The following is a 12,664-nucleotide window of genomic DNA, read 5'->3' on the forward strand; positions in this document are numbered from 1 at the left end:
GACAGATCCCCAAAGTTTTTTCTTGGACTTCCCCGGGACTCAGCTGGGGTTCCCAGTCTGGCTGCTGGGAGTTTTGGGGAGGGAATGGGATTCCGCTGGGGTCTCACCCTCGCTGCGCGCCGGCGTCCGGGCCGTTCTGGACAGACCCCACCGTCGGGCCCCCCACCCAGTCCCCACCCCGAGGCCTCAGCGCCTGCCTCTGCCCGCCCCGGGAGCGCGGCCCTTCCTCTCCCACGCCCCCCGCGGCCCCTGCCCGCCCCTCCCGGACTGGTAGAGAGGACGGCTCGGGAGGGGCCTGGAGTTGCAGCCTGAAGGAAAGAATTTGGGGGATCTCAGGGTGGAAAGTGTGCAGGCTCAACTGCCCCCCTCTCCATCCCAGGGGTGTAGCGCCGTCACGGCGCCCCAGGGGGCACAGGAAAGACACCAGGGAGCTGCCGTCGCGCTAGGTCTTTAATCGCTCGCGGAACAGAACGCCTTTCGGAGCCAGCAGTTCCCCCCTCCCAGACCCTCTCTCGGGTCTCCTAGCGCCGCCCCTCTCTGGGTGTCCTCGCCCTCACCCAGTTGCCTCGGCCGGTCCCCAGCCCTTTTTAGGGATCCCTTGTCTTGCCCTTCTCCCTTCTGTCCCTTCAGGCCTTTCCCCCATCTTTTTTGCCTCTCCCCCACCTCGGTCCCTTTTCTGATCGCGGGAGTGGGAACCTCTGGTCCCAGCTCTGGTTCCCTCCTCAGCCCCGCCCCGCGCCTCGCGCCCCGCGCCCCGCCCCGGCTCAGCTCCTCCCCGCCCCGCCCCCGCGGGGCTAGCTCTGCGGCTGGCCCGGAGCGCCCTCTGGCGTCTGCGCATGCTCCCTGCTCCCGACTGCAAAGTCCTCCAAAGGGACCTTCTAGGCTGCGTGCCGGTCGCCCCCGATCGGGTCGGCCCGCCCGCAGCGTCTCGTTGGTGCTGCCGGTGACCTCCGACCCCGCGGCCGCGGGGCGGGGCGGGGAGGCCTTAGCTCCGGGCGGGCGGCGGCTGCTGCAGCGGGACCCGGGAGCGGGGCCCGGCGCCGCCCGGGCCGCGGGGCGATGTGAGTCGGGGCGCGGCGGGGCGGGGACGAGGCGGTTCCACCGAGGCCGCACCGCGCCGCGCCACAGTCTCCGCTCCCTCCCGAGGAAGCCCTGGGCGGGCGGGCGGTGGAGTCCCGGGGCTGGGGGCGGGGATCCAGGGACGGCGCGCGGCCCCGACCTCCCCCATTGCTTCCCGGTGTCTGTAGAAATTCCCCTGACAACCCCGCAACCTAAATCTGTCGCTCACTCCCCAGAACCACCCCACCCCCACCTCCGGACACACCTTCGCTTGTCCTGGAGCCCTTGGAACCCCCTCACTCCGGCGAATTCTCCTGTTAACGCCCGCAGAGCCACCATTCTCCGGGATGCCCCCAAATGCTTCCAGAGCTCTGCGGTTCCTCTGATCCTGCATACGCCCCATTCTCCCTGCACCATGCTCAAATGCAAAAAACTTGCCCACGTTTTCCCGAGCCCTCATATATTTTGAGTCCCCGTAACCTACCCTGACGCTCCCATCTCCAATCTACACCTATCCCAGACCAGAGCCCCTTCTTCCTGTCCCAGCCAATGTAACCCCCCACCTCACTGAAGTGTCATGATATGTTCTGATATCTTAAAGACAAATGAAGGGGACAGAAAAAGGTGCAACACCCTCCCCCATCTTGCACCCTATAATTCTTGGTTTCACCCTGACTCCCTGTTGGTGGCTCAAGCCTCAGTATTTTCCCAGCTGCCTGTCTTAGGCTGTGCACACCTCCCTCAGCCTGCTTCTGTCTAGAGAATAAGCCAGGCCAAGTGGGTGGGGGTCCTTTTATCTGGGAAGTTGTACGAGGAAGCAGAGCACAGGGGGCCCTGGGAAAGGATATTGCTTTTGGAAAGCAGGAGGGTGGGATTTCAAGGATCTCCAAGGTCCTGGCTTGTCAACTTGTCCTCCTGGGCCTCATTTCCGAAATTTTGATTTATTATTAGCATTTATGTTAAAATTTTAAGCCTTTAAGAGCTTGGGAGACAGAAAATCTATCAAGCTTCCAGATGTGAGATTGAGAAAGCTTGGTTTGTCCTGGAGGAGGCAAATGTCCATTTTTGTGACCTTTTTCCTACATACTTACCTCTAGAATTTATTTAAGTGAGAAGCCTCACCGTTTACAGATGTTTCTCTTGAAGACTAAGGCCTTGAGGTGGGAGGTGGGGGATTGCCTTGCCAGAGTCTCCCAGACACTTAGTGGCTACAAAACAGACTAGAATATTTTTCCTGAATCTTAAGCCAGCGTTCTTTCCAATACATCACAGGGTCCTTTTGAGAAAGCTCTCTGTAAAGTTCTCTGTCAAGGTAAGGTGGTGCTTTTGGTGTTGGTTGTAACGGGTTTCTGATGGGTTCTAAAGGCAGCTGAAAAGGCTGCCTCATTGCTACTCGGGGAGCCGCTCCCACTCAGGGCCTGTGGGACTTACAATTTGTGGCCCCTCTGCCCTTGATCTCACTTTCTTTGTTGTGTTTCTGTCCTATTAGGACCTGGAACAGATATCCAGGTGGGATGGACTGACAGCAAGTGAGTTTCATTAACAGCTGGGGGTGAGGTTTAAGGTTTCCACTAACCTGTGGTCTCTGTCTCCTGTGCTAGGTGAGCCCCAGGTGTGTCCCAGAGGGATCCAGGGGACTTCTCTGCAGACTACTTGCCATGATGCCCCACCAAGAACAGGGGGAATAAAGGGGGGTCCTTCCCCATGCCCCTCCCATGGTCAGCTCCCCAATGGCCTGGGTGAGGTGAGAGCTGTGTATAGGAGCCACTTTTCTGGAGTTCTCCAAGTTGGGTGGAATGGGGGATACAGGTCAGGATTGTTCAAGGCTTTACACATTCATTGGGAGTTTTGGAAGGATATCTGATCTTACAGATTCATTTTTTAAAAGATATATTTACTTATTTTAGAGAGAGAGAGAGAGAGAGCGTACAAGCAGAAAGGGCAGAGGGAGAGAGAAAAAGAGAATCTTAAGCAGGCTTCATGCCCAGCACAGAGCCTGATGCAGGGCTCTATCTCATGACCCTGAGATGACAACCTGAACTGGAATCAGGAGTCAGAGACTTAACCAAGCCACCCAGGTGCCCCTTACAGATTCATTTCTTTCTCTCTCTCTTTTTTTTTTTTTTTTAAGATTTTATTTATTTGACAGAGAGAGAGACAGCCAGCAAGAGAGGGAACACAAGCAGGGGGAGTGGGAGAGGAAGAAGCAGGCTCCCAGCGGAGGAGCCTGATGTGGGGCTCGATCCCAGCACTCTGGGATCACGCCCTGAGCCGAAGGCAGATGCTTAACGACTGCGCCACCCAGGCGCCCCTGGAGACTCATTTCTTACATCAAGTTGCAGCCCCTTCTGGTTGGGATTGTTGGCTGTGTGTTTCTTTGCTCCCTTAGGTCACTCCAGCTTGGTGGTCTCCTCCCCATTCTAGACAGAGGCCTCACTGTTGTGACATATAATCCAAGTGCCATAATCCCGGAGGGAAAAGCCAGATAGTAAGGCCTCTGGTCTCCCGTTTAGGCAAATGGGAGCAATCCGAGCATTTATCTTTTTAAGGAAGAAATACCTGATGAAAGGTATAAAAAATGTGCTCTGTTTCAAGTTCAGTCTTCTTACTGTAGCTTTTGACCGTGGTGTGATGCCTCAGGGAAGGGACCATCAAAAAGATAAAGTTGAAGATGTTGGGATGGTGGTGAGGGGACAAAAGAAAATCTGGGTGATGTGGGAAGGGTGAGGTAGAAAAGAAGGGAAAAAAAAAAGAGGAAGGTCCAGGCCAAAGTGTGGGGGACTCCCAAGGTACAGTTTCTGTGCTGAATCTGGGTGAAGGCCCTGGACTGGTATCCGGGTCCCTCCGAGGCAAATCGCTTCTTCTGGTCCCCTGCCTATTTATTTATTTATTTATTTGGAGTGGGGGAGGAGCAGAGGGAGAGGGACTAGCAGACTCATGCTGAGCATGGAGCCTGACGCAGGGCTCGATCCCACAACCCCAAAGATCATGACCTGAGCTGAAATCAAGAGTCGGATGCCTAACCGACTGAGCCACCCAGGCAGCCCTCCCTGCTTTATCCGTGCTTTTCCTGCTGCCCTGGCTTCCATTTGCTTTCATTACATCAGTCAGAATCCTCCTCACTTCTCAAGGTCCAGATCAGATGTTACCTTTGAGAAGCTCTTCCATCCCTCTGTCAGCATTAACCTAACACATGCTAACTTGAATTACCGTTTATCCTGGCCCTGGATGTGAGAGTGTGAATTTCTTAGAGGAAGGACAGGGCCCTACTAGGTCCAGGAGTAGGTGATCACAATGAGGTGGTTCTTCCAGAGTCCCCAGAGCGGGGCTTTTTGGAGCTGACCTTGATGACCTTATCCCTTTCGTTTTCCTCTAGGGTGGACTGGCTGCTCTGACACCATGGGGAGCTGCTGCAGCTGCCTGAACAGAGACAGCGTCCCAGACAACCACCCCACCAAGTTCAAGGTACCCACAGCTCCCTTTTCTCCTGAGCTCCCAGCATGGCCTCCTGGGCTCGGGCCAACCTGGAGTTGGTTTGCCTCCCTAGAGAAGGTGAAGTGACAGGCTGAGGTGGTGAAGACTCCTCAGGGACCCAGACCACTGCCCACCGTGTGGCTCTCCTACACAGTGAATGTCCTACAAGGAATGCAGAAATACTGGGGTGCAAAAACCGTGCTTTTGGAACATTCACTCCTGCCAGTAGCTCTCTGTAGCCTTACGTATAATTTTTTTCTGGAGAAAACAACAAAAGCCTGTGTTTGTGAGTTAATATGCATAAAGTATGCATAATGCACGATAAGCCCTATTTTAGCGTTTGCTGTTGGCTTTGGGAAGCTAAGGCCAGACCCAGTGGACCTGGGCACTCCTGGCCCCTGGTACCGCGCACCTCCCTGTAGGGGAGTCCCCTCCTCACGCCCAGCTTGCTGAGATACACCTTCTCCTGCTCACCAGAAGAGGGAGCCCTCAGCAAGGTCCTAGAGTTGGGGAGGTGGTGGTGGAGGTCTGTTGTCTCGCCGCCGCCCCCGCCCCCCCCCCCCCCCGCCCTGGGGGCCTTAAGATTTTGAGATTGTAACCAAACCCCAGGCTCCATTAGAATCCGGTCCTTGGGCACAAGCCATGGACCTTGGAGTTCCTCTAACCTTGGTCATCAAACTGCCCAACCTTGGAGGTCAACTGACCACCCCTCCATCACTGCCCAAGTGACAAAGCTGAGGCCTAGGGAAGGACGGTGGGTCAGTGGCGCTGCTTCATCTGCTTGGTCTCCTAGTGGTCACGTGGCATACCGGGGAGCCCAGTAGAGGCAGGTGAGCTCCCTTGGCCGCCCAGCCGCTGCCCCGCATTGGCCTGAGGGACTCCTGAACGTACTTGTTGGACCCACCCACTGAGCCTCTGTTCCCTGGCCGCCAGGTGACAAATGTGGATGACGAGGGGGTGGAGCTGGGCTCCGGGGTCATGGAGCTGACACAGAGCGAGCTGGTGCTGCACCTGCATCGGCGCGAGGCTGTCCGCTGGCCCTACCTCTGCCTGCGGCGCTATGGCTACGACTCCAACCTCTTCTCCTTTGAGAGCGGCCGCCGGTGTCAGACAGGCCAGGGTGAGTCCTGCTGCTGCCGCGGGCTGCACCTGGGCGGGTACTGGGGCAGGAAGTGTGCGCTCGCGACCGTGGGGAGGCCTGTTGACATGGCAGGTGTTGCCCGGGGAAGGGAAGGGTGATGGCCAAGAGCGGCATGTTGATCCGGAACTAAGTGGACTCCCAGCCGAGGCTGTTTGTCCTCAGGCATTGCGGCTCCAGCCTGGGTCCTTTCGTGGGGGCATTTGTTGCACGGTCCATGGGAATGAGCCAGTGCTCCCAGGCCAGAGCCCATCTGGGAAAGCAGGCGATTCCTCCCTCTGTTACTCTAGTTTCGAGGGTACCGCTTGTCCCCTCTGTAGGAACAAACTTTCTTCTGAGCCCCCAGGTCATACACCCTGGAGCCTGTGAATAGCGAAGGGTCAGGCTGGGAGCTCTGGTTACCTTGGAGCCGTGCGGCTTGGGAATGATAGGCTCGGAGGCCGGACTCTTGGGTGTCCGATGTACAGAGTAACTGCCAAGAGGTTAATCTTTGTCTCCTGTCACCCAGAGTGTGATGTATTCTCCCTTCTTCCCCTCTCTCCCTGCAGCCAGGGGTCAGAGAGTAGTGATTGTCCCATGAAGTCAAGGCCAGAGCCTGCCGTGGCTCTTTGAAGGAGGAGCGTGGTCTGGGCTTATCTCCTAGGGCCCAGACCTGAGCTCTGCAGAAGGAGCCCAGCCCGGGCTTGCATTCGATGCAGTCAGGGCTGTGACTGCGGGGTGGCATGAGCAGGCTTCTCTGATGAGGCCAGCGTCACAGCAATGAGTCTCTGACGTGCTGTTGCCTGGGAGCCTTCCCCTCCACGCATCCTCCCTTGTGGACCTCGGAGGCAGGGGTGCTTACACTGGCTGAGCAGAAAGAGGACAGGAAGGGGCTTTTCGTCGTGGGGTTTCAGCCACACTTGGGATTCCAGAGGGGTTGCCCTAGACCTACCTGCACACCGGGTTCTCCTAAAACTCCGGGCTTTCCCAGCCTTTCCTAGCCCCTAACATATCTTGCCAGAAAAGTCCTTTTCCTTCTCTTCCCCTCTAGCCTTGCTGCCGCATTCCTAAAAACCTCAGTTGACCCATATCCCAGCCTGGTTTTATTCATCTTTGTTGTGGATATATGCATGCACGCACCCCAAGTAGCCTCCCCTCAGTGCCGGGCCCTCCTGTTGCCAGGATGGGGTGTGCAGAACCCAGGCTGGCCCAACACCCCAGGGGCATCTTTGGATCCCTTGAATCACAGGAACTCGGTCCAGTGCTGCCATCCCTGGGGCTGTGAGCTGCTGCATTGGGGTCCGAGGCCTGTAAGGGGCTGCATTGTAGAGCTGCATGATGGCCTGGCCGTGTGTGTCCGCAGCGAGTCTGCCCATCCTTTCTTCCTTCCGCACCAGAGCTTAAGTTCCGTGAGCCAGGGGCCTATCCAGAGTAGACATTCTCTCTCTGGCCAGACACTGGGCTGAGTACCCAGTGAACAAGCAATGAATAGGACAGACTCTCCTGCCTTCAAAGAGCTTGGACGTGGTTGGGCATTGAGCTGAGGGTTGTGCCCTGGGTAGAGCCCCTTTCTCTGGGGAACAGAGGGTGGTAGGCAGAGGGCGATGGGGCAGATGTGAAGTGGAATGGTCATTCATCTAACACAGTAGTGCCCGCACTGAGTCTGCAGGGGAGACCCCCAGTGGGTGTCTGAAACCACAGACAGTACCGAACCTGTATGTACTGTGTGTTTTCTTACACGGACGTGCCCGTGATACGGCTTAATTTACGAATGAGGCACAGTGAGAGATGAATGACAATAATAGTAAGGTAAAACAATGGTAACAACATACTGTAATCAACGTTCCGTGAACGTGGTCTCTCTCTCAAAATATCTTACGGTACTATGCTCAGCCTTCCTGTGATGATGGGGGAAGATAGTGTGCCCACGTGCTGAGAGGAAGTGAGGGGAGTGACGCAGACAGTATGAGGTAGCGGTAGGCTCCCGCCGACATGGGGCTCGTCTGCTTCCGGACCCCGCTTGACTGGGAGTCACTGAACCCGCGGAAAGCAAAACTGTGGATAAGGGGCAGCTACTATGCTTTTCTGCTTTGATGTTGACTTCTTGTCCCCTCACCTGTGTACCCCTCACCTGTGAACGTGATCACGCCCGGAGGAATGCAGGTGCGGTATGAGATCTCTAGCCGATGGTAATGGTGAGGGAGGGGGACGGCAGGGCGCCTTGGGCCCAGCTTCTCCCCCAGCTCTTGGATCTGAGGGTGTGCTCAGGAGGAGGGGCCTCCCCGCCCCTGCAGGCCTGGGACTCAAGTTCAGGGACATCCCTGAGCGTCGTGCGTCTGTTCGGCCTCTCTAGCCCCTGCCTGTTGGCGCGTGGTCAGAGGAGCCTCACTTCTTCCTATGCTCCTCCAGGGATATTTGCCTTCAAGTGCTCCCGGGCCGAGGAGATCTTCAACCTGCTTCAGGACCTGATGCAGTGCAACAGCATCAACGTGATGGAAGAGCCGGTCATCATCACCCGCAACAGCCACCCGGCTGAGCTCGGCCTCCCTCGGGCCCCCCAGCCTCCCAATGGTGAGGAGACCCCCTCCCCAGCCTCCGTGCTTGTCCACACGTGCCCGAGCCCAGGGAGGGCCGGGCTTGGAGGCACAAGGCAGGCAGGCAGGTGGGACGGCCGGGCGACCCAGCCTTCCTGGACAGTCGCCCGCCAGCTGATGACTCTTGGGGATGAATAAGTCCTGGTCTGGCCAATCAGGTGACTCAGTCTGAGGCTGGGGAGTCCTGGGCCTTGTAATGACTGATGGTCCGCGAGCAGACAGGAAGACATTGAGTTTCCATGGAAACAGCAGTCTGTAGATATTTTGCTTCCTTCCTCTGTCTACTGGGTCACACCCATCTACCTCGCCTGACTTGGTGCAGGCATCTTTGCCCGTGACTGTTTTCTGGAGAGGTTCCCACACCTTCTGCTTGTTTATTCCCTGAGTCCACACTGAGCTCCTGCTTGGTGTTCTCTCCGTGGGCTGGCCTGTGGGGGAGTGCAAAAGATAGAGAAATGCAGTCCCTGATGTCTGGGAGCTTCCCTGGAGCTCACTGGCAGAGCTAGAATGGGGTGAAGGGACAACGCAGTGACGACAAGGTGGCCTTAAGCGTTTTAGCTAAGGCTGGACCGGGGGAAGTGGAGCTCATGCTGAACTTGGAGGGAAGGGGCAGAGTTTGAGGAACAGAGAGGTGAAAGAGAATGGGGGCTGCCGGTTCAGCGGGGCTCACCACCTGGCGGGCCCTGGGAGTGTCTTGCCTCCCCCAGAAGACCCCGGGACGCCACACGTGCAGTCGCAGGTGATTGTCAGGTGGTGTAAGGAACTCCCCCCCCCCCCCACGTGGGCTTGTCTCCTGTGTGCCCAGCTCTAGGCTACACTGTCTCCAGCTTCTCCAATGGCTTCCTTGGCTGCCCGGGAGAGGGCCTGAGATTCTCAGCACCCCGGCGCCCCTCGACGAGCAGCCTGCGACACCCCTCACTTGGGGAAGAGTCCACTCGTGCCCTCATTGCCCCTGATGAGCAGGTGAGGAAGCAGCTGTCTTGCCCCTCCCCATTGCTCTGGGCCGGGGGCGGGGTGCTAGGACACATGGCCGCCTCATAAGGATCATGGGAAGGGAAGAGAATCACCACGGTCCCTTACTGTCCAGAAAAGGGATGCAGCTTCCCTGGGAAGTTGGGTGGACCAGGAAAAGGGGGAATCCAGCTCTTCTCCCCTGTGCCTCTCTTATGCTGTCCCTTCTGCTCTCTCCTTCCTCCCTGCCCTTGCACCCTCCTGCTTCACTTGGAGTCCTTCCCCCAGTCCCACACCTATGTCAACACGCCAGCCGGTGAGGATGACCACCGCAGGAGCCGGCATTGCCTGCAGCCCCTGCCCGAGGGCCAGGTGCCCTTCCCCCTCCAGCCTGGGGGCCCTGACCCCCGGGACCCCCAGGTGTTCCTGCAGCCGGGCCAGGTGAAGTTCGTGTTGGGCCCCACCCCTGCTCGGCGGCACACGATGAAGTGCCAGGGCCTCTGTCCCAGCCTGCGTGACGCCCCCCCCCACAACAACAACAACGAGGGCGCTTCCGAGTGCCCGGCCCAGCCCAAGTGTACCTATGAGAACGTCAGCGCCGGGCCGCGGCCAGGGGCCAGCTGGAGACTGAGCACAGAGGAGCCAGGCTGGAACAGCCTTGCCCACCGCCGGGCAGCCCTGCTGCACTACGAGAACCTGCCCTCCCTGCCCCCTGTGTGGGAGGGTCAAGCCCGGCAGCTGGGGGAGGAGGCTGGGGATGACGGAGACTCGAGGGATGGGCTCACTCCTTCCTCCAATGGTTTCCCTGATGGCGAAGAGGACGAGACCCCGCTGCAGAAGCCCACCAGCACCCGGGCTGCCCTCCGTAGCCGTGGCGGCTTCCCTGTGCCACTGACCCGCCGCCGAGGCTCCCCGAGGGTCTTCAACTTTGATTTCCGCCGGCCGGGCCCCGAGCCCCCCAGGCAGCTCAACTACATCCAGGTGGAGCTGAAGGGCTGGGGTGGAGACCGCCCCAAGGGGCCCCAGAACCCCTCGCTCCCCCGAGCCCCCGTGCCCACCACCCACCCTGCCCGCAGCTCAGACTCCTACGCCGTGATTGACCTCAAAAAGACCGTGGCCATGTCCAACCTGCAGAGGGCGCTGCCCCGAGACGATGGCACTGCCAGGAAAACCCGGCACAACAGCACTGACTTGCCTCTGTAGGGACTTCCTCGCGCTCTGCCTCACGCTCCTGTCCCCTGAACCCACACCCCGGGTTCACGGTTGCTTCGCAGAAGGGCACCGAGGTGGAACCAGATGCTTCCCTGCGCTGGCTGGCATCCCCAAGGATACCAGCCACTGAGTCTACTGGTCTCCCGAGTTGGGGAGAGAAGGGTGACCGGGCGAGGAGGAAGCCGTGACGTAAACTGTGAAGGGTTCCCCTGATGCATTTAACACCCTCCCGTTATGTCCATTTGTCTTGTCTGTCGTCTGTCTGTGTGTTCTCTTTGGTTGAAATTTTGAAACATTTTGTACCTGTTGATTTTATTTATCAGTTTATTTTTCTATTTATTGTTTTAAATGTAATTTAACATATTTATTATTAATATGATTATTTTTAAATTCTGGCTTGGTGAATGATGTCAAATTCTTAGGGAGTCATTCCTGGCTTGGTTCTGGGTGGGCGTAGGGGAGGCCTTCTAGAGGCAGGGGCTTCATTCTGGGAAATTTTCGGGTGGTGTTGTTCTTGTGGTAAGTCTGTGACCGTTTCTTTTTCTCCTTCAAGAAGCCCCGGCCCAGAACTTAAAGTTGCCAGGGATGGATGTGCTGTCAAAGGAAAGCGACAGGACAGCTGGAGTCCTGGATGCAGAAAGGGGATCTGGAAGGAAAACTGCCCTGATGGGAACAGCCTGACCCTCCTGAGTTGGTGGGGGAGGGCAGGGGTTGGGGGAGAGGGGGCTACACCAGCTTTCCCCTCTCTAGGACGCCCTACTGATGTCCCTTCTGCCACCAGGCAGGTCCCAGGGTTTCCTGATCTCCTTTAACACCTTGGCCCAGAGGTGGACCCTGGATCCTCCTTCGGCACCCCCAGCATGGCTAGATCAAGGCTAGAACCTTTAAGCAGGACTTTGCTAAAAGCCCAGGAATAGCAAAAGGAAAAAACAGAGTGTAATATATCACCAACTCATTGGGCTTGCCTAGTTATTTTCCCAGAGAACTGCTCCTCAGCAACGGACTCTTTGGGGTGCTTCTACCCTACCACAGGAGCCAGCCCTAGCAGAGTCACCACATGTGAACACCTGCCTGGAAGCCGGGGGCTGCCCAGGGCTGCACGAGCCCCCAGCCTGGTGCAGTGTTGCAGGAGCTCTGTTTCCTCGTCTTGAGGCTGCCTCTCCCTCCTCTCGCCGGCCTCCCTGCCTCCAAGACTCCATTTCTATCTCGGCCCCCTGAATCTAAAGGAAATCCAGCATCTGCGATAAGCTATTCAGGGCCCAGGGGAGGAGTGGGAGCAAGGTTTGTGCAAGACTTAGGGACAAGCCTTCTTGTCTCTGGGCACTGTTTGTGCCCCAGCTCCCTGCCCCACGGAGCAAACAGACCTGTCCTCCTTACTAAGGAAATCGGCCAGGGCGGGGCCTACCCAATACCCTCCCTGCCTGCTGTCCAGGACAACACGGCCCGTGCTTCAATTTCGGGGCTGCCCTCTACCCTGGGTGGGAATCGAACTGACCAGTTTCCAGGCTTCTCCACCCTCAGATGTCACTCTCTTGTCAGTGAATGGGTGACAAGAGAACTGGTCCCAGTGGGATGTGGGAGAGGTCCTTCACCTGGGGCCTAGCAGGGTCCCGGGGCACAGCTGCTGCTACTCTCCCAGAGCTGGCACCAGACTCTTCCCTCAACCTCCTTCTGATCTCTGGACCAGAGGGAGGACAGCTCCGGACTGGGTTCCTCGCGCTGTGTCTGCCTGCAGTAGGGGATGATGTCCTCTCTGCAGCCCACCCACGCAGCTCCGTTCTGCTTTCTCCGTGTCCTCCCCACACTAGTCAGGAGTGCTGGTCTCTCCACACAGGAGGGCCACAATGGGGCAGGGGGCGCAGGTATGGCCGTGTCAGTGACACGGGTCTGCTCGGGCTCATCCTGACAGACACTGCTGTGGGGGAGCCCTGCTTGCGTCGAGAACGGGTCATGGTTCTGACTCAGCTATGATCTCTGCTGTCTTGAACAACTGGTCACCCCCAGGGTGCCTCGGCTTTTGCACCTAGAAAACACGGAGCTAGTCGTGAGAAGTAGCCAATGAGATGATGAACACGACGGCACCTTGGAAAGGAGACAGCGGGCAGGCTGTGTGAACAACCCAGCTGTTCCAAAGGGAAAAACCACTGGAAGTCACCACTCTTCAGTCCTGGAGACCCCAGGCCTCCTGCTGCAGCCATGCTGACCGGTGCGGGGAGCAGCTAGCCTTGTCCTCTGGGGTAGCCCCAGACCAAGTCCT

At 57.7% G+C, this 12,664-nt stretch overlaps 1 protein-coding gene across 3 annotated transcripts; it reads left to right on the forward strand.

The window, feature by feature from the left end:
- The first annotated feature begins 943 nt into the window (after positions 1 to 943).
- On the forward strand, positions 944 to 10,802 carry FRS3 (fibroblast growth factor receptor substrate 3). 3 transcript variants are annotated; one of them, XM_045777046.2, is made up of 7 exons: positions 950 to 1,061; positions 2,661 to 2,803; positions 4,436 to 4,524; positions 5,467 to 5,653; positions 8,060 to 8,221; positions 9,050 to 9,207; positions 9,484 to 10,802. In XM_045777046.2, the coding sequence occupies exons 3-7, from the start codon at positions 4,459 to 4,461 to the stop codon at positions 10,396 to 10,398; spliced, it is 1,488 nt and encodes a 495-aa protein (XP_045633002.2). In that variant the 5' UTR covers positions 950 to 1,061; positions 2,661 to 2,803; positions 4,436 to 4,458; the 3' UTR covers positions 10,399 to 10,802. The 3 variants fall into 3 exon arrangements, with proteins under 3 accessions (XP_045633003.2, XP_045633002.2, XP_087713259.1); XM_087857133.1 differs by lacking the exon at positions 2,661 to 2,803 and adding an exon at positions 2,549 to 2,588 and having other exon boundaries at positions 966 to 1,061; XM_045777047.2 differs by lacking the exon at positions 2,661 to 2,803 and having other exon boundaries at positions 944 to 1,061.
- The last annotated feature ends 1,862 nt before the right edge of the window (positions 10,803 to 12,664 follow it).

Source organism: Ursus americanus, chromosome 29 (assembly GCF_024610735.1).
Source record: "Ursus americanus isolate L20-20 chromosome 29, mUrsAme1.1.p, whole genome shotgun sequence".
In the NCBI taxonomy this organism is placed as follows: domain Eukaryota; kingdom Metazoa; phylum Chordata; class Mammalia; order Carnivora; family Ursidae; genus Ursus; species Ursus americanus.